The following is a 21977-nucleotide window of genomic DNA, read 5'->3' as shown; positions in this document are numbered from 1 at the left end:
ACACAGGAAACAGAGACCGGGATTACCCGGAAGTAGTACATCGCGATTCCTAAAATGGAGGGGATGTGATGAGAAAACTAGCATGGCGGACACAGACTCCTGTTTTGTGGTGGACGGGCATCACTCCCACGCTAAGCTTTACATCTATGGTAAGATAAGTCCCTCTTTGATGAAGGGCTATACCAGCATGTTCTCCTGAGGAACCAAACAATGGGGAAACGCGTCGAGATTATACATGCTGGATCTATTGGTATAAGGTATATTTTGCATGGGGCATGTGAATCCTAAAAAACTTGGTGTCTTTCTTTTGGGGATATGAGCAATAGAAATTTGGTCACAAGTGAGAATTGGCTACTATTGGAATATAATCCCATTTAGGGTGCGTACATGTGAAGCATTGTTTATGTACCAGGTTGGTTCACAGTGGGGATATGTGCAGTACAGATGTGGAGTTTAGCCGATGGTTAAAAAGCAACCTCTTGAATGCAGGAAAATGCCTGATGTGTTATCTTAATTTAAAGCCATTTTTATTTGTGGATACCAAAAAACCCTCCCCTTGATATCTGGGACTATGCGCAATATCTATTTTCGAATTTGTCTGTTTTTGCTGGCTCATATTTCACGTACCATATGGTATATCAGGAGTAGGGTATCACGTTGACCTGATTACATATGGTAACTTACTGAAAACCTTTGCACCCCATTTATCTTGATAGGGGCATTTAGGAAGAGGGAGGAACAGCTGCCGATGAGAGGCGCCATTGCGCAGGATTGAGGGTACCAACCTCCGCTGGCAGGTAGGGAGACAATAGTAATACAATAGGGATTGCTCTCTCCTGTTTCCTTCACTCATTATTTAACACAGACTTTGTATTGGGGTGACATTTTTGTGGTGTTATTATGCAGACTTTATTAGTGTGTTAAAAGTTAAGTTATATAAGTGGTATTAATAATTTGGTGCTATTCAGTGATTTTTTTTCTTTGGTACTTATTAGTTGATTACTGTGATTCATTTAGTAAACATGGTAAAAAAAATAAAAATGTGGAATTGCACTTATATTTTTGCAATCTCACCACATTTGGAATTTTTCTCCCATTTTCCAGGACACGCTGCAGTAAAATCAATGGTGTAATTCAAAAGTACAACTCGTCCCCATTGACGAAAAAAAAAAAAAAAAAAAAAGTTATGGCTCTGGGAAGAAGGAGTGAAAAATGATAATGCTAAAAATGGAAATTAAATATGCAAATTGGGTCTTCAGAAAGGCAACATGACTTAAATGCCAAACCAGAATCTCAAATGGAAGATATGGTGTTTCAGAGTACTGCCCCTCATCAGAGCATAGTGTGAGATCTGGTTAGGCTAGATGGGAGGATTCTGACTGGAATTACATCAAAAGAATTCACTTTTTTATTTATTTATTTTTTTTTAATTCCTACTTTGCAAACATCCCAAGGGATTTAATAGGGAATATGACTTATTGATTTGAATATTAGAACTGGCATGATGTGGCTCTGTATGGATGGGGATCGACGCTCAGTATAAAAGATGGTGTCTGTTAGAACCACTTACATTCTATTTTATTTTCGTCCAGTCAGTAGCAATTAAGTAGTATGGTCCCAGACCCGGGCATGTATTTGGCATCCTTCCCAGTTCTTTTATTTTCTTGTTTCCCCCCCATACATTTATGGACTCGAGTTATACTTGATTTTCTACGCCTGTTCTTGTCACTTGTATAGCAGCCATTTTTATTCCTTCCAGTCATTTACCAATGGCTGGCTAGCACTGACACATATGGATGTTCCATTATGCTCCCCTATGATGAGGTCCTGGGAGTCCGCCCATGCCCATTCACATTACTCGCACTCCATGTGACTAGAGCAGTGAAGCTTTGGTGACACAGACCACATCATCTCATCCTTAGTCCTGCCCATCGTGATGTGACTTTTACGCCTCCGTTTTGCATTTTCTCATCCTCCTTGATTTGATCCCTTGTTCTGCCCACAGTGATGGGAGCTTCCTCGTCCCCTCTCTACACCATCACAACCTGTTCCACCCTCTCTCCTATTTAAACAGCCTCGGACACCTCACCTTGAACGCCACTTGTTGCTGCCGCTTCACCAGAGCACAATGCTCCATCAGTTTTCCCAGCAGACCAGTAAGAACCCAACTTAGGTACCACAGTCTCTTCCTCTGCATTCTGGTAGGTCTCCTCTACTGGCTGGGCTTCAGGATATGCTCCTTTTGTTCCCATAGATAACCATATACATTTTATGTAAACTTGCCCCATTTCTCCACTGAACTGTATATCAATAATTTTGAGTACATACATTTCATACTGGGATTCCCCTGTTACCATACAGCCTGGATAACAAGTCCGATATTGCGTTATTGATCTCTTGTTGCTCTAGATCATGTCAAACTCTGGCCCACAGGGTAAATACATTTGGCCCGTTCCCTCCACCATCATTCTCCCTCTGCGTCTGACATCGCGGCACAGCAGGCTAGATGAAGTTGTTACAATGCACCCACTGTGCTGAGCGGTGCAGAGGATCAGAAGATGCACTGCAGAGACTGGAGCAGCAAGGAAACGAGGAGAGGTGAGTATTTATTTTACGTGGCCATTATACTGTCTGGAGCACTATGTGGGGGCCATTATACGGTCTGGAGCACTATGTGGGGGCCATTATACTGTCTGGAGCACTATGTGGGGGCCATTATACTGTCTGGAGCACTATATGGGGGCCATTATACGGTCTGGAGCACTATGTGGGGGCCATTATACTGTCTGGAGCACTATGTGGGGGCCATTATACTGTCTGGAGCACTATGTGGGGGCCATTATACTGTCTGGAGCACTATGTGGGGGCCATTATACGGTCTGGAGCACTATGTGGGGGCCATTATACTGTCTGGAGCACTATGTGGGGGCCATTATACTGTCTGGAGCACTATGTGGGGGCCATTATACTGTCTGGAGCACTATGTGGGGGCCATTATACTGTCTGGAGCACTATGTGGGGGCCATTATACTGTCTGGAGCACTATGTGGGGATTAAGTTAGGGAATCATACTGTGTTGGGTCAGAATACTTTCTCAGAGGAGTTGAGGAGGGGGGTACAGGAGGGTCATCATACTTTGCATGTGGAGGATTGTTCGTGGGACAACCCCTTTAAGTTTGTTTCCATATAAAAAAGTTCATTGCTATATTTGATGAAAAAAAGTCAACAATTCAGAGTTTTTCCTTAATAAATATCAAGGTTGGCCCATGACTTTGTCCAAGCTTTGGCCCTCTGTATTTGAGTTTGTCCTCCCTGCGGTAGATCATTACCCTATCCTAATTCTATGCTCAGCTGTATGTAGGATTATATTTTAGTGATCATAAATTTACAATTATGGTATTTATGCATTATATTTTTCCTTTTCCAGTTTATTTTTACTTCTATACATATATGCTTTAGCGACACTGAGATCAAGGCTCAGGAAGAGCTAAAATGTCACAAATTATTGATGGTCTTGCCAATAAAATTCTCTTCATCAGGGCATATGCAGACATGACACTTGGGTCAGGAGAGCCACTGCCAGTTTGTGCACTGTGGTCCGAGATCAGACTAAGATCTACCGATAATTACACAGTGATATCCGCTGATAATATTGTTGCCACTTAAACTTTTGCAAACATTACAAATTCAAACCATGGGTGTAAAGGATCCAATGGGAGAAGAGATCCATAATTCAATTTATTTTTTAATAAATCGCAAATATTAAAAAAATGAATAAAAAAAAAATAAAGATAAGAAGAGATGACAAATGAGGGACGCTGATAGGTGGCAAAAAATAAGCAAGACTAGGATAGAGATAATTACAAAATATTTAACTAGTACCATGACGTCATATAATCCTATATCCTTGTGGTACAACAGGTTGCGGGTATAAGCCACAAGCCGGTATATCAAATAATAAAAAGTATATAATGTGTTGCATAGTATTAGAAGTATGCGGCACTCAACATTGCGTGCGTTGTAAAAGTCCTTTACTCCATTTGAAGGTTACAGGACATAACAGTGACAAGCAGGATACAGAGGCATGTGGGGATAGAGAAGGGAGAGACGGCCGTTTCGCGTATCAACGCTTCAACGGGTCCTGCACATCACTGTTCTATCCAACACATTATATACTTTTTATTTATTATATACCGGCTTGTGTAATTATCGGTAGATCTTAGTCTGATCTCGGACCATAGTGCACAAACTGGCAGTGGCTCTCCTGACCCAAGCATAACAGCTTCATGCACTTCTATGAGACAGTCATGCTTGAGTCGGGAGAGGCGCAGTCCATCCATGCACATGTTCTTTATCTAGCAGTCAGAGAAAAGCAGACAGCACCCAGATGGCATAGGAGTACTGTTCAATTTATTTTTTTCCACAGACCCGTAGACTTGCATTGACAATTTTGATCAACATCGGACAAGTTTCCATGATTTTGCTGCACGGAGCACAAGGATAGCACTTAGACGCAAACACTGCCGTGTGAATGAGCCCCCAGAACACAATGTCATCTCTGGTTCACATCTGCAGTCCAATACGAATCCGAGCAGCAGCTGAAGGCACAAGCCAGTTATGAGAGTCCGGCATGGCACACCGTGGGCTCTTGCAGTGTCCATGTTAAGATACTGAATTCAGGTGAGTGCTGGCAACCAAGATATGACAGTGATCAGTATGGATAAGTAAATAAGGCAGCACACTGCAGCGCTAGAACATGCAAACTTGAAACACGAAATTTGAACTGCATTACTGCACTAGAAATATGAAAAATGAGAGCGTTTAGCGGATAAAAATGGCCAATTTTATGTGTACCTGGTAGCCCCTTTATGGCATCTCTCTTATAACAGGTCCTAGACTTGCCTTACCTCGCTGAGAATAAACGTCTCCATCTGAATGGGTACATGTGAAACCTCTTCTTAGACTAAAATTCTCTCTCTCTGTGGAGGGGTATTGGACCTGCCGTAATTAAAACACCTGTGGCTAGGAGGCGGAGTGCACGATCAGAAGGCTAGAGAATACATTTCAAAAACCTGACCGGCACATCCAAACAGACTAAGTGTGAACAGGTGCTGAACCTAGAGTCGCTAAACGCTCTCATTTTTCATATTTCTAGTGCAGTAATGCAGTTCAAATTTCGTGTTTTCAAGTTTACATGTTTTAGCGCTGCAGTGTGCTGCCTTATTTACTTAACTATATACGAGTTGGCGACTCTAGGTTCAGCACCTGTTCACACTGAGTCTATGTTTGGATGTGCAGGTCAGGTTTTTGAAATGTATTCTCTAGCCTTCTGATCGTGCACTCCGCCTCCTAGCCACATGTGTTTTAATTACAGCAGGTCCAATACCCCTCCACAGAGAGAGAGAATTTTAGTCTAGGAAGAGGTTTCACATGTACCCATTCAGATGGAGACGTTTATTCTCAGCGAGGTAAGGCAAGTTTAGGACCTGGTATAAGAGAGATGCTGTAAAGGGGCTACCAGGTACACATAAAATTGGCCATTTTTATGCGCTAAACGCTCTCATTTTTCATATTTCTAGTGCAGTAATGCAGTTCAAATTTTGTGTTTCAAGTTTGCATGTTCTAGCGCTGCAGTGTACTGCCTTATTTACTTAACTATATACGAGTTGGCGACTCTAGGTTCAGCACCTGTTCACACTTAGTCTATGTTTGGATGTGACGGTCAGGTTTTTGAAGTGATCAGTATGGAAACTGATGTGGCACCGAAGCTCATAACCAGGCCAAAGGTGTACTGAAGCCCCCTCATTTGCATAGGAGAAATGTTTTTTTTATGGCAGCTAAACTATTAAAATCTATACTATATGTATTTAAGCGGCTAAATCCTCTATATACTTATATAAGGGGTTTAACTAAAGTTTGAGGGCGATAGACGCCATTTAACATTTTCAATGCCATGTATGGTATGGGAAAACACAAAAGGTAGAGTAGGGGACACATCATTAAATACCGTAGCTCAGTGTTTCCCAAACTCCAGTCCTCACGGACCCCACGGGTCAGGTTCTCAGGATTTCCTTAGTATTGCGCAAGTAGTGGAAGTATCATCAAGGCATTAGGAATTGTCTCACCTGTGCAACACTATGGAAATCATGAAAATATGACCTGTGGGGTCTGTGAGGACTGGAGCTTGGGAAACACTGCCGTAGTTGAAGAAGGGTCATCAGCAATATATCAGTTTTCAACTTGCTCAAAGTCGTGACTGTACCACAAGTCTGCTCAAAACTTTTACCATAAAACAAGAAGTCATTTTCTGATCACCTAGTCCCTTTAAAATGTACAGAACAGTGATTAGGTTCCTTACCACACTATTCCTTGTGCTCCAGACCCAATAGGCTTCAGATTTTGGTAGCGCTTCAGAACTGTGAATGTGGAGTCTCCTATTTCAAAGACTGAGAAGTTGCTGTCACGCTTGCCTCGGCTCATGGTTGCACAAGCTTCTACCCCTGTGGCTTCATCCACACAGTGTTATTATTGGTTAAAATCTATAAGGAAAAAAAAAAAAAATAAATATGGCGATAAGCATTACATGGAATTACCTAGGAGTTGTATTTCATTCTGCGACTGGGCACAGATCATTGCCCGGCTTACACACCTAACCCACCATTAATGTAAGATTTTTATCCACATGCTATATATACACACATCCATGATGCTTGTAAGAAAAATGCCTGCTGGACTACTACCATTTATTAATTGCCTGCGTACGTGTATAGGGTGAGACCTGCCAGTCATTGGTAGTGGGCAGGGACTGAGCCGCACGGGACACTAGTCTGACAGGTGGGTCCCTGGCGACTCAAACCCCCTCCCTTGCCCCCGCCTGCTTTTAATATATGTTCTCAAATTATACAGCCATGTCTGACACGTGGTGCTCGTGGATCTGGCAGAATTTATCCGCTGTCAGGTTCCCTTTAAGAAACCTTAGTAAGGGTTGACTATAGACTAGAGACTGGTCAAGAGATGGCTTTTTTTTACCAATAGGCTTAAATAAGTCATCCCATCAATGTTTTCATCCTCTTAATATACTGCCACCATATTATATAGCACATGCACTTACTTTAGGTACTGCTCTGGTACATGAAGCGAGCTTTCAAATAAAGGTTTGCATTATATAAAGAGGGTAAAACAGTGCTTCTTTAAGATGGTATGTTTAACAGAAGTAACGCAAGGTTAAATATTTTAGGTGGATAGTGATGACCGGTCAACGGGACTGAATTCAGTGTGAGGGAGTAGGATCACTAGTTGAGGTTGTAGGGCAAAAGGCCTAGAGGAGCCAGTGAACTTCTTTTGGGGGAATAGGTACTATTTCCCTTTTATATAAATTTGCTCTTTGGCACTGAAGATCTGGCACCTTCAAGCTGTGAGAGGGGAACTTTATGGACAAGGAAGAATTGAAAAGTGTCAATTGTTTTGGATTGATGGATAGTGAAAAGAAGAGGGTGAAGTAGGCTTTAGTGGCAAGCGCTGTTACTCCAGTTTGCACCGAGTGTCGCGGGTGCTAGAGCGAGATGTTCGAGTCCCCGCAGCTTTTGCAGCTGTTAGAAAGAAACAAAACACGTGGGGCTTGCCTGACAAACATGGGAAATCCCTGTATGTTTTGTGGCTATCTAACCGCCGCAAAACATGTGGCCGCAATGACTTCAACAACTCACTCCAGCACCCGCGGCAAACTCGAATAACGAGCATTTGCGCTCATCACTAGTGGGCTTGTCTGACAAAGTGATGGACAGTTATAGGTTTTAGATGTCCATAAACCAAGGTACGTGTACAGATCTTGATGTAAGGAATGGCGGTGTTTCTCCAGACTAACAAGCGCCTCATACAAGCCTATGATGAATACACTGTCATTGGTGAAAGCAAAGAACCATGCGGACAAGAAGCCAGCGGAGTGAGAGCATACTGCACATGATCCATCAAGAGCACTAGAAATACAGTACGATGGTTTAAAGGGCAACTGAAGGGTACATAAAGCCTGGAGGGGCATCTTTTAGGGGGGCGATATGTGCAAAACACGGGGGATTTAAAAATCAGCTTTATTGTAACAAATTACTGTAATAAAGGTGTCCATTATTATAATACCACTATGCGATATTGGGAAGAACACTTTATGATGCTCTTCCAAGTGCGGCAGCACCCTTCATGTTGTCATACACTATCTTGGGCACCCGGCAGGGCTGGAAAGGGAAGAAGTTTGTCTGATAGTTCGCGATCACAATTTGCAGACATATCAGGTGCCAGAATAGTAGAAATCCCAAAAGTGACCCTATTTGGCAAATTATATTCCTATTTTAACCCCACCGGTGGTTTCCAAAAATAACCCCACAGTTGATCCTGCAGAGAGAACGTTGCAAATAATCCATTTTAATTCCCAATAAACTGTCCCTATCTTGCCCTTTGGGGACACTCACCCCATAAAATGGTTGTCCAGAACGTATCATTGCTTAATATCCATTATAGAGTATCATCTGCGGCCTATGCTACAAAGCTCATCGATTGACTTCATTGCTGTTGATGTACAGCAATGTCAGCAGTGCAGACAAACAGATTGTGGCAGAAGCAGAGAGCCAATGCTGGACTGAGGCAGGGTAAGTAATAAGCAATTAGGGTTTGTTTGTTTCCTGCAGATTAGAGCAACAAAAAAAAAAAATATGGAAATCTGACAACCCCTTTAAAGAGGACTGGATGTGACCCCTTAGTAGAAGCCATAAAAGTTAAAACCAAATAAAAAGTGAAACTGTATAGTGGATTTAACACAATAGTGTGTGGAATAAGAGCAATATGACCACTGCTGACCCTACGATAGGTCTGCTTTTTATACGGACACTTATAGCCAGGGTCATTACGGAAGCAGCAATACTAACTAGGTGTACATTTGGTTTATATAGGTTTTTACACAAAGTGTTTTTAGTGTCAAATACTTTTCCATCAATTTCTTTTGCTTTTATAAATTTTACTGGCTGAAGGTTCGATGGTGGTTCTTGAATCCAGACAACGCGTTTGATCACCATACTGGGGTCTGAGAGTTCTGCAGCGAGAGTTTGTTTTTTCTCCATCCGTGCAGCCTATATTCAAAGTGCTTTTATTCACTAAGCGATGACCTTTATCTGGGGGCTCGCCACGGGGCAGCAGCAGGGGGAACTTCTAACGGGGCATCACACACCGTTTTGGAAAACACCTGGTGTCATGTCCTTTAACCCTCTCAAAACTAAGAATGGTCCAATGCATGCAAGATAGATAGAGAGATATACACACACACACATATGTGTGTGTGTATATATGTATGCATTATACACACACATACTGTATATTATACGAGAGAGACAGATATATATACACAATATATATATGTACATACACACACAGTATATATAGAGAACACGTGTGTGTGTGTGTGTGTGTGTGTGTGTGTGTGTGTGTGTGTGTGTGTGTGTGTGTGTGTGTGTGTGTGTGTATATATCTGTCTATCCCTCTCGTATAATATACAGTGTGTGTATATATATATATATATATATATATATATATATATATATATATATATATATATATATATATATATATATATATATATATATATATATATATATATATATATATATTTGGACAGAGACATTTTTCTGATTTTGGTTATAGACATTATTACCATGATGAATTTTAAACAAAACAATTAAAATAATCCAGATGCAGTTGAAGTCCAGACTTTCAGCTTTCATTTCAGGGTATCCACATTTAAAATTGGATGAAGGGTTTAGGAGTTTCAGCTCCTTAACATGTGCCACCATGTTTTTAAAAGGGACCAAAAGTAATGGGACAGATTAAATAATTTTAAATAAAATGTTAATTTCTAGTACTTGGTTGAAAACCCTTTGTTGGCAATGACTGCCTGAAGTCTTGAACTCATGGACATCACCAGATGCTGTGTTTCCTCCTTTTTGATGCTCTGCCAGGCCTTCACTGCGGTGGTTTTCAGTTGCGGTTTGTTTGTGGGCCTTTCTGTCTGAAGTTTAGTCTTTAACAAGTGAAATGCTGCTCAATTGGGTTGAGATCAGGTGACTGACTTGGCCATTCAAGAATATTCCACTTCTTTGCTTTAATAAACTCCTGGGTTGCTTTGGCTTTATGTTTCGGGTCATTGTCCATCTGTAGTATGAAATGACGACCAATCAGTTTGGCTGCATTTGGCTGGATCTGAGCACACAGTATGGCTCTGAATACCTCAGAATTCATTCGGCTGCTTCTGTCCTGTGTCACATCATCAATAAACACTAGTGACCCAGTGCCACCGGCAGCCATGCATGCCCAAGCCATCACACTGCCTCCACCGTGTTTTACAGATGATGAGGTATGCTTTGGATCATGAGCTGTACCACGCCTTCGCCATACTTTTCTCTTTCCATCATTCTGGCAGAAGTTGATCTTGGCTTCATCTGTCCAAAGAATGTTCTTCCAGAACTGTGCTGGCTTTTGTAGATGTTTTTTAGCGAAGTCCAGTCTAGCCTTTATATTCTTGATGCTTATGAGTGGCTTGCACCGTGCAGTGAACCCTCTGTATTTACGTTCATGAAGTCTTCTCTTTATGGTAGATTTGGATATTGATACACCGACCTCCTGGAGAGTGTTGTTCACTTGGTTGGCTGTTGTGAAGGGGTTTCTCTTCACCATGGAGATTATTCTGCGCTCATCCACCACTGTTGTCTTCCGTGGGCGCCCAGGTCTTTTTGCATTGATGAGTTCACCAGTGCTTTCTTTCTTTCTCAGGATGTACCAAACTGTAGATTTTGCCACTCCTAATATTGTAGCAATTTCTCGGATGGGTTTTCTCTGTTTCGCAGCTTAAGGATGGCTTGTTTAACCTGCATGGAGAGCTCCTGTGACCGCATGTTTACTAAACAGCAAAACCTTCCAAATGCAGCACCACACCTCAAATCAACTCCAGGCCTTTTATCTGCTTAATTGAGAATGACATAACGAAGGGATTGCCCACACCTGTCCATGAAATAGCCTTGGAGTCAATTGTCCAATTACTTTTGGTCCCTTTAAAAACAGGGTGGCACATGTTAAGGAGCTGAAACTCCTAAACCCTTCATTAAATTTTAATGTTGATACCCTCAAATGAAAGCTGAAAGTCTGAACTTCAGCTGCATCTGAATTGTTTTGTTTAAAATTCATTGTGGTAATGTCTATAAGCAAAATTAGAAAAATGTTTTCTCTGTCCAAATATATATGGACTTAACTGATATATATATATATATATATATATATATATATATATATATATATATATATATATATATATATATATATATATATATATAATGATAGAGAGATATATATACACACACTAGATGGTGGCCCAATTCTAACGCATCAGGCATTCTGGAATATGAATGTCCACATAGTATATTGCACAGCCACGTAGTATATTGCCCAGCCACGTATGTAACATGTTAATAAATAAAAAATAAACATATACTCACCTTCCGAAGGACCCTTGTAGTCCTGGCCCTGTGTGCGGTGCACTCGGCAGCTTCCGGTCCCAGGGTTGGTAGCGCAGGACCTGTGATGACGTCGCAGTCACATGACTGTGACGTCATGGTAGGTCCTTGTTGTATACCATCCTTGAACCTGGAACCTGACGCTTGCATGGAGCGGTTACAGCGGCGGAAGGTGAGTATATATATATATATATATATATATATATATATATATATATATATATATATATATATATATATATATATATATATTTTTTTTTATTTTTTTTTTAAACATTAGATCTTTTTACTATTGACGCTGCATAGGCAGCATCAATAGTAAAAACTTGGTCTCACAGGGTTAATAGCGGTGGTAACGGAGTGAGTTACCGAGGCCCGCTGGCATTAACCCTGTGTGAGCGCTGACTGGAGGGGAGTATGGAGCGGCCATGTTGCTGCCGGACTGCGCCCATCGCTGATTGGTCATGGGCGTTTTGCCACGACCAAACAGCGACTTGGATTCCATGACAGACAGAGGCCGCGACCAATGAATATCCGTGACAGACGGAAGTGACCCTTAGACAAATAATATATAGATAGATACACACACATCTTCCAAACTGCTTTGAGACAAGTCTAACTCTTCAAAAAAAAAAACAACCCTGAGGAAGTTTCCATTGGCAATAAACCCTCCTTTTGCAGGATCACGGTGACCGATCCATCCCTGTGTCCAGCAGCGAGCGCCTCTGTAGGACCGGCCGGCCGCCAGTAACCCGCTGCAGGTCTTAGACTACACCTGGCCGCCTCCTGCAGCGGGTGGACACAATGGCGGCCTCCATATGGGCTCCGCTCACACTGCGCGGTAGGGACAGATGTCTGTGGGGACATTCTCCAGGTGACAACAAGGTCGTGACATAAGGAGGCGATGACGGCCACGATGGGACCAGTCCGTGGTGGGCTTCTGTGAGCGGATTAGCCCCACTGCCAGCCTCCCCCACTATGGCAGCGCTCCGTGGGCTCCACTCTGACATCTGTCACGTCCCGTCCATCCAGCACCGCAGCCCATTGTGCCGGATCCTCAGTGACATGTCGTCCCTCCGCTCACCTGCCTGTGGCGCCCCTCAGGGCGGCTCCGCCACGGTCGCTCTGTCCTCACAGCGGCCTCGCTGTCGTGCTCCGGGCCCCGTCACTCGTGCTGGCCCGTCATCTCCGCTCGGTCTCTCCGGTTCATAGCGTTCCCGGTGTCTCGGTCTTGGAGGAGAATTCGTGACGTAACCGGAAGTCTGCGCACACGCCCAGTGCGCCTGCTGCGTCCTCGTTACGTCACTGGTCACGTGCAGCGCTTCGTGTCGCCCCGGCAACCGAGGCCTACATGTTCGTTTTGAAGCCTTTGCTGCTTCTCTAGTAGGGCAGCCTGGAAATCACAAGAACTGCACTGTGCTCAGTCACATTAAAGGGGTTGTCTACACTTGAACATCCCTTTATGAGTGGCCTCAGGTGCTGGGTAAAGTATAGAAAAAAAGGCATATGGCTGTCTACCTGACTGGTGAAGCTGCTCCGCTCTCAGCCAATCTCCTAATATAACAGCATACATGACTAGTGTAACCAATCAGCAGCAGCCTTCACATCACATGACATTATATATGGAGACAGGCAGGGGGCACAGATTGGAGATCAGTGCTGGTCTGGGCGGTAAGTATGGGGTTCTGTAGTGTTCAGCACCCAGGGGTCATTGGTATGGTGTAGACCGGCAGGGGGCACAGGTTGGAGATCAGTGCTGGTCTGGGCGGTAAGTGTAGGGTTCTATAATGTTCAGCACCCAGGGGTCATTGGTACGGTGTAGACCGGCAGGGGGCACAGGTTGGAGATCAGTGCTGGTCTGGGCGGTAAGTATGGGGTTCTATAGTGTTCAGCATCCAGGGGTCATTGGTACGGTGTAGACCGGCAGGGGGCACAGGCTGGAGATCAGTGCTGATCTGGGCGGTAAGTATAGGGTTCTATAATGTTCAGCATCCAGGGGTCATTGGTACGGTGTAGACCGGCAGGGGGCACAGGTTGGAGATCAGTGCTGGTCTGGGCGGTAAGTATAGGGTTCTATAGTGTTCAGCACCCAGGGCTCATTGGTACGGTGTAGACCGGCAGGGGGCACAGGTTGGAGATCAGTGCTGGTCTGGGCGGTAAGTGTAGGGTTCTATAATGTTCAGCACCCAGGGGTCATTGGTACGGTGTAGACCGGCAGGGGGCACAGGTTGGAGATCAGTGCTGGTCTGGGAGGTAAGTATGGGGTTCTATAGTGTTCAGCACCCAGGGGTCATTGATACGGTGTAGACCGGCAGGGGGCACAGGTTGGAGATCAGTGCTGGTCTGGGCGGTAAGTATAGGGTTCTATAATGTTCAGCACCCAGGGGTCATTGGTACGGTGTAGAGCGGCAGGGGGCACAGATTGGAGATCAGTGCTGGTCTGGGAGGTAAGTGTAGGGTTCTATAATGTTCAGCACCCAGGGGTCATTGGTACGGTGTAGACCGGCAGGGGGCACAGGTTGGAGATCAGTGCTGGTCTGGGCGGTAAGTATAGGGTTCTATAGTGTTCAGCACCCAGGGGTCATTGGTACGGTGTAGACCGGCAGGGGGCACAGATTGGAGATCAGTGCTGGTCTGGGCGGTAAGTGTAGGGTTCTATAATGTTCAGCACCCAGGGGTCATTGGTACGGTGTAGACCGGCAGGGGGCACAGGTTGGAGATCAGTGCTGGTCTGGGCGGTAAGTATGGGGTTCTATAGTGTTCAGCATCCAGGGGTCATTGGTACGGTGTAGACCGGCAGGGGGCACAGGCTGGAGATCAGTGCTGATCTGGGCGGTAAGTATAGGGTTCTATAATGTTCAGCATCCAGGGGTCATTGGTACGGTGTAGACCGGCAGGGGGCACAGGTTGGAGATCAGTGCTGGTCTGGGCGGTAAGTATAGGGTTCTATAGTGTTCAGCACCCAGGGCTCATTGGTACGGTGTAGACCGGCAGGGGGCACAGGTTGGAGATCAGTGCTGGTCTGGGCGGTAAGTGTAGGGTTCTATAATGTTCAGCACCCAGGGGTCATTGGTACGGTGTAGACCGGCAGGGGGCACAGGTTGGAGATCAGTGCTGGTCTGGGAGGTAAGTATGGGGTTCTATAGTGTTCAGCACCCAGGGGTCATTGATACGGTGTAGACCGGCAGGGGGCACAGGTTGGAGATCAGTGCTGGTCTGGGCGGTAAGTATAGGGTTCTATAGTGTTCAGCACCCAGGGGTCATTGATACGGTGTAGACCGGCAGGAGGCACAGGCTGGAGATCAGTGCTGGTCTGGGCGGTAAGTATAGGGTTCTATAATGTTCAGCACCCAGGGGTCATTGGTACGGTGTAGACCGGCAGGGGGCACAGGTTGGAGATCAGTGCTGGTCTGGGCGGTAAGTATAGGGTTCTATAATGTTCAGCACCCAGGGGTCATTGGTACGGTGTAGAGCGGCAGGGGGCACAGATTGGAGATCAGTGCTGGTCTGGGAGGTAAGTGTAGGGTTCTATAATGTTCAGCACCCAGGGGTCATTGGTACGGTGTAGACCGGCAGGGGGCACAGGTTGGAGATCAGTGCTGGTCTGGGCGGTAAGTATAGGGTTCTATAGTGTTCAGCACCCAGGGCTCATTGGTACGGTGTAGACCGGCAGGGGGCACAGGTTGGAGATCAGTGCTGGTCTGGGCGGTAAGTGTAGGGTTCTATAATGTTCAGCACCCAGGGGTCATTGGTACGGTGTAGACCGGCAGGGGGCACAGGTTGGAGATCAGTGCTGGTCTGGGCGGTAAGTATAGGGTTCTATAGTGTTCAGCACCCAGGGCTCATTGGTACGGTGTAGACCGGCAGGGGGCACAGGTTGGAGATCAGTGCTGGTCTGGGCGGTAAGTGTAGGGTTCTATAATGTTCAGCACCCAGGGGTCATTGGTACGGTGTAGACCAGCAGGGGGCACAGGTTGGAGATCAGTGCTGGTCTGGGCGGTAAGTATAGGGTTCTATAGTGTTCAGCACCCAGGGCTCATTGGTACGGTGTAGACCGGCAGGGGGCACAGGTTGGAGATCAGTGCTGGTCTGGGCGGTAAGTGTAGGGTTCTATAATGTTCAGCACCCAGGGGTCATTGGTACGGTGTAGACCGGCAGGGGGCACAGGTTGGAGATCAGTGCTGCTCTGGGCGGTAAGTATGGGGTTCTATAGTGTTCAGCACCCAGGGGTCATTGGTACGGTGTAGACCGGCAGGGGGCACAGGTTGGAGATCAGTGCTGGTCTGGGCGGTAAGTATAGGGTTCTATAGTGTTCAGCACCCAGGGCTCATTGGTACGGTGTAGACCGGCAGGGGGCACAGGTTGGAGATCAGTGCTGGTCTGGGCGGTAAGTGTAGGGTTCTATAATGTTCAGCACCCAGGGGTCATTGGTACGGTGTAGACCGGCAGGGGGCACAGGTTGGAGATCAGTGCTGGTCTGGGAGGTAAGTATGGGGTTCTATAGTGTTCAGCACCCAGGGGTCATTGATACGGTGTAGACCGGCAGGGGGCACAGGTTGGAGATCAGTGCTGGTCTGGGCGGTAAGTATAGGGTTCTATAGTGTTCAGCACCCAGGGGTCATTGATACGGTGTAGACCGGCAGGGGGCACAGGTTGGAGATCAGTGCTGGTCTGGGCGGTAAGTATAGGGTTCTATAGTGTTCAGCACCCAGGGGTCATTGGTACGGTGTAGACCGGCAGGGGGCACAGGTTGGAGATCAGTGCTGGTCTGGGCGGTAAGTATAGGGTTCTATAGTGTTCAGCACCCAGGGGTCATTGGTACGGTGTAGACCGGCAGGGGGCACAGGTTGGAGATCAGTGCTGGTCTGGGCGGTAAGTATAGGGTTCTATAGTGTTCAGCACCCAGGGCTCATTGGTACGGTGTAGACCGGCAGGGGGCACAGGTTGGAGATCAGTGCTGGTCTGGGCGGTAAGTGTAGGGTTCTATAATGTTCAGCACCCAGGGGTCATTGGTACGGTGTAGACCGGCAGGGGGCACAGGTTGGAGATCAGTGCTGGTCTGGGCGGTAAGTATGGGGTTCTATAGTGTTCAGCATCCAGGGGTCATTGGTACGGTGTAGACCGGCAGGGGGCACAGGCTGGAGATCAGTGCTGATCTGGGCGGTAAGTATAGGGTTCTATAATGTTCAGCATCCAGGGGTCATTGGTACGGTGTAGACCGGCAGGGGGCACAGGTTGGAGATCAGTGCTGGTCTGGGCGGTAAGTATAGGGTTCTATAGTGTTCAGCACCCAGGGCTCATTGGTACGGTGTAGACCGGCAGGGGGCACAGGTTGGAGATCAGTGCTGGTCTGGGCGGTAAGTGTAGGGTTCTATAATGTTCAGCACCCAGGGGTCATTGGTACGGTGTAGACCGGCAGGGGGCACAGGTTGGAGATCAGTGCTGGTCTGGGAGGTAAGTATGGGGTTCTATAGTGTTCAGCACCCAGGGGTCATTGATACGGTGTAGACCGGCAGGGGGCACAGGTTGGAGATCAGTGCTGGTCTGGGCGGTAAGTATAGGGTTCTATAATGTTCAGCACCCAGGGGTCATTGGTACGGTGTAGAGCGGCAGGGGGCACAGATTGGAGATCAGTGCTGGTCTGGGAGGTAAGTGTAGGGTTCTATAATGTTCAGCACCCAGGGGTCATTGGTACGGTGTAGACCGGCAGGGGGCACAGGTTGGAGATCAGTGCTGGTCTGGGCGGTAAGTATAGGGTTCTATAGTGTTCAGCACCCAGGGGTCATTGGTACGGTGTAGACCGGCAGGGGGCACAGATTGGAGATCAGTGCTGGTCTGGGCGGTAAGTGTAGGGTTCTATAATGTTCAGCACCCAGGGGTCATTGGTACGGTGTAGACCGGCAGGGGGCACAGGTTGGAGATCAGTGCTGGTCTGGGCGGTAAGTATGGGGTTCTATAGTGTTCAGCATCCAGGGGTCATTGGTACGGTGTAGACCGGCAGGGGGCACAGGCTGGAGATCAGTGCTGATCTGGGCGGTAAGTATAGGGTTCTATAATGTTCAGCATCCAGGGGTCATTGGTACGGTGTAGACCGGCAGGGGGAACAGGTTGGAGATCAGTGCTGGTCTGGGCGGTAAGTATAGGGTTCTATAGTGTTCAGCACCCAGGGCTCATTGGTACGGTGTAGACCGGCAGGGGGCACAGGTTGGAGATCAGTGCTGGTCTGGGCGGTAAGTGTAGGGTTCTATAATGTTCAGCACCCAGGGGTCATTGGTACGGTGTAGACCGGCAGGGGGCACAGGTTGGAGATCAGTGCTGGTCTGGGAGGTAAGTATGGGGTTCTATAGTGTTCAGCACCCAGGGGTCATTGATACGGTGTAGACCGGCAGGGGGCACAGGTTGGAGATCAGTGCTGGTCTGGGCGGTAAGTATAGGGTTCTATAGTGTTCAGCACCCAGGGGTCATTGATACGGTGTAGACCGGCAGGAGGCACAGGCTGGAGATCAGTGCTGGTCTGGGCGGTAAGTATAGGGTTCTATAATGTTCAGCACCCAGGGGTCATTGGTACGGTGTAGACCGGCAGGGGGCACAGGTTGGAGATCAGTGCTGGTCTGGGCGGTAAGTATAGGGTTCTATAATGTTCAGCACCCAGGGGTCATTGGTACGGTGTAGAGCGGCAGGGGGCACAGATTGGAGATCAGTGCTGGTCTGGGAGGTAAGTGTAGGGTTCTATAATGTTCAGCACCCAGGGGTCATTGGTACGGTGTAGACCGGCAGGGGGCACAGGTTGGAGATCAGTGCTGGTCTGGGCGGTAAGTATAGGGTTCTATAGTGTTCAGCACCCAGGGCTCATTGGTACGGTGTAGACCGGCAGGGGGCACAGGTTGGAGATCAGTGCTGGTCTGGGCGGTAAGTGTAGGGTTCTATAATGTTCAGCACCCAGGGGTCATTGGTACGGTGTAGACCGGCAGGGGGCACAGGTTGGAGATCAGTGCTGGTCTGGGCGGTAAGTATAGGGTTCTATAGTGTTCAGCACCCAGGGCTCATTGGTACGGTGTAGACCGGCAGGGGGCACAGGTTGGAGATCAGTGCTGGTCTGGGCGGTAAGTGTAGGGTTCTATAATGTTCAGCACCCAGGGGTCATTGGTACGGTGTAGACCAGCAGGGGGCACAGGTTGGAGATCAGTGCTGGTCTGGGCGGTAAGTATAGGGTTCTATAGTGTTCAGCACCCAGGGCTCATTGGTACGGTGTAGACCGGCAGGGGGCACAGGTTGGAGATCAGTGCTGGTCTGGGCGGTAAGTGTAGGGTTCTATAATGTTCAGCACCCAGGGGTCATTGGTACGGTGTAGACCGGCAGGGGGCACAGGTTGGAGATCAGTGCTGCTCTGGGCGGTAAGTATGGGGTTCTATAGTGTTCAGCACCCAGGGGTCATTGGTACGGTGTAGACCGGCAGGGGGCACAGGTTGGAGATCAGTGCTGGTCTGGGCGGTAAGTATAGGGTTCTATAGTGTTCAGCACCCAGGGCTCATTGGTACGGTGTAGACCGGCAGGGGGCACAGGTTGGAGATCAGTGCTGGTCTGGGCGGTAAGTGTAGGGTTCTATAATGTTCAGCACCCAGGGGTCATTGGTACGGTGTAGACCGGCAGGGGGCACAGGTTGGAGATCAGTGCTGGTCTGGGAGGTAAGTATGGGGTTCTATAGTGTTCAGCACCCAGGGGTCATTGATACGGTGTAGACCGGCAGGGGGCACAGGTTGGAGATCAGTGCTGGTCTGGGCGGTAAGTATAGGGTTCTATAGTGTTCAGCACCCAGGGGTCATTGATACGGTGTAGACCGGCAGGGGGCACAGGTTGGAGATCAGTGCTGGTCTGGGCGGTAAGTATAGGGTTCTATAGTGTTCAGCACCCAGGGGTCATTGGTACGGTGTAGACCGGCAGGGGGCACAGGTTGGAGATCAGTGCTGGTCTGGGCGGTAAGTATAGGGTTCTATAGTGTTCAGCACCCAGGGGTCATTGGTACGGTGTAGACCGGCAGGGGGCACAGGTTGGAGATCAGTGCTGGTCTGGGCGGTAAGTATAGGGTTCTATAGTGTTCAGCACCCAGGGCTCATTGGTACGGTGTAGACCGGCAGGGGGCACAGGTTGGAGATCAGTGCTGGTCTGGGCGGTAAGTGTAGGGTTCTATAATGTTCAGCACCCAGGGGTCATTGGTACGGTGTAGACCGGCAGGGGGCACAGGTTGGAGATCAGTGCTGGTCTGGGCGGTAAGTATGGGGTTCTATAGTGTTCAGCATCCAGGGGTCATTGGTACGGTGTAGACCGGCAGGGGGCACAGGCTGGAGATCAGTGCTGATCTGGGCGGTAAGTATAGGGTTCTATAATGTTCAGCATCCAGGGGTCATTGGTACGGTGTAGACCGGCAGGGGGCACAGGTTGGAGATCAGTGCTGGTCTGGGCGGTAAGTATAGGGTTCTATAGTGTTCAGCACCCAGGGCTCATTGGTACGGTGTAGACCGGCAGGGGGCACAGGTTGGAGATCAGTGCTGGTCTGGGCGGTAAGTGTAGGGTTCTATAATGTTCAGCACCCAGGGGTCATTGGTACGGTGTAGACCGGCAGGGGGCACAGGTTGGAGATCAGTGCTGGTCTGGGAGGTAAGTATGGGGTTCTATAGTGTTCAGCACCCAGGGGTCATTGATACGGTGTAGACCGGCAGGGGGCACAGGTTGGAGATCAGTGCTGGTCTGGGCGGTAAGTATAGGGTTCTATAATGTTCAGCACCCAGGGGTCATTGGTACGGTGTAGAGCGGCAGGGGGCACAGATTGGAGATCAGTGCTGGTCTGGGAGGTAAGTGTAGGGTTCTATAATGTTCAGCACCCAGGGGTCATTGGTACGGTGTAGACCGGCAGGGGGCACAGGTTGGAGATCAGTGCTGGTCTGGGCGGTAAGTATAGGGTTCTATAGTGTTCAGCACCCAGGGGTCATTGGTACGGTGTAGACCGGCAGGGGGCACAGATTGGAGATCAGTGCTGGTCTGGGCGGTAAGTGTAGGGTTCTATAATGTTCAGCACCCAGGGGTCATTGGTACGGTGTAGACCGGCAGGGGGCACAGGTTGGAGATCAGTGCTGGTCTGGGCGGTAAGTATGGGGTTCTATAGTGTTCAGCATCCAGGGGTCATTGGTACGGTGTAGACCGGCAGGGGGCACAGGCTGGAGATCAGTGCTGATCTGGGCGGTAAGTATAGGGTTCTATAATGTTCAGCATCCAGGGGTCATTGGTACGGTGTAGACCGGCAGGGGGCACAGGTTGGAGATCAGTGCTGGTCTGGGCGGTAAGTATAGGGTTCTATAGTGTTCAGCACCCAGGGCTCATTGGTACGGTGTAGACCGGCAGGGGGCACAGGTTGGAGATCAGTGCTGGTCTGGGCGGTAAGTGTAGGGTTCTATAATGTTCAGCACCCAGGGGTCATTGGTACGGTGTAGACCGGCAGGGGGCACAGGTTGGAGATCAGTGCTGGTCTGGGAGGTAAGTATGGGGTTCTATAGTGTTCAGCACCCAGGGGTCATTGATACGGTGTAGACCGGCAGGGGGCACAGGTTGGAGATCAGTGCTGGTCTGGGCGGTAAGTATAGGGTTCTATAGTGTTCAGCACCCAGGGGTCATTGATACGGTGTAGACCGGCAGGAGGCACAGGCTGGAGATCAGTGCTGGTCTGGGCGGTAAGTATAGGGTTCTATAATGTTCAGCACCCAGGGGTCATTGGTACGGTGTAGACCGGCAGGGGGCACAGGTTGGAGATCAGTGCTGGTCTGGGCGGTAAGTATAGGGTTCTATAATGTTCAGCACCCAGGGGTCATTGGTACGGTGTAGAGCGGCAGGGGGCACAGATTGGAGATCAGTGCTGGTCTGGGAGGTAAGTGTAGGGTTCTATAATGTTCAGCACCCAGGGGTCATTGGTACGGTGTAGACCGGCAGGGGGCACAGGTTGGAGATCAGTGCTGGTCTGGGCGGTAAGTATAGGGTTCTATAGTGTTCAGCACCCAGGGCTCATTGGTACGGTGTAGACCGGCAGGGGGCACAGGTTGGAGATCAGTGCTGGTCTGGGCGGTAAGTGTAGGGTTCTATAATGTTCAGCACCCAGGGGTCATTGGTACGGTGTAGACCGGCAGGGGGCACAGGTTGGAGATCAGTGCTGGTCTGGGCGGTAAGTATAGGGTTCTATAGTGTTCAGCACCCAGGGCTCATTGGTACGGTGTAGACCGGCAGGGGGCACAGGTTGGAGATCAGTGCTGGTCTGGGCGGTAAGTGTAGGGTTCTATAATGTTCAGCACCCAGGGGTCATTGGTACGGTGTAGACCAGCAGGGGGCACAGGTTGGAGATCAGTGCTGGTCTGGGCGGTAAGTATAGGGTTCTATAGTGTTCAGCAC

The 21977-nt window shown here is 48.0% G+C and overlaps 1 protein-coding gene across 4 annotated transcripts in view; it reads right to left on the bottom strand.

Moving 5' to 3' along the window:
• The window catches only part of MAPK8 (mitogen-activated protein kinase 8), a 43570-nt gene extending 30463 nt beyond the window's left edge, over positions 1-13107 (bottom strand). For 2 of the 4 annotated variants that reach the window (XM_069752682.1, XM_069752680.1), the window contains exons 1-2: positions 12631-12847; positions 6359-6539 (exon numbers count right to left, since the gene is read on the bottom strand). In XM_069752682.1, the coding sequence (XP_069608783.1) occupies positions 6359-6480 (122 nt within the window). In that variant the 5' untranslated portion in view covers positions 6481-6539; positions 12631-12847. Of the gene's footprint in view, positions 1-6358; positions 6540-12630 lie in introns of all 4 variants that reach the window. The other 2 variants (XM_069752683.1, XM_069752681.1) reach the window with 2 other exon arrangements.
• Between the last annotated feature and the right edge of the window lie 8870 nt (positions 13108-21977).

Source organism: Ranitomeya imitator, chromosome 2, assembly GCF_032444005.1.
Source record: "Ranitomeya imitator isolate aRanImi1 chromosome 2, aRanImi1.pri, whole genome shotgun sequence".
NCBI classification, from domain to species: Eukaryota; Metazoa; Chordata; class Amphibia; order Anura; family Dendrobatidae; genus Ranitomeya; species Ranitomeya imitator.
This window is presented reverse-complemented; position numbering and strand designations above follow the sequence as displayed.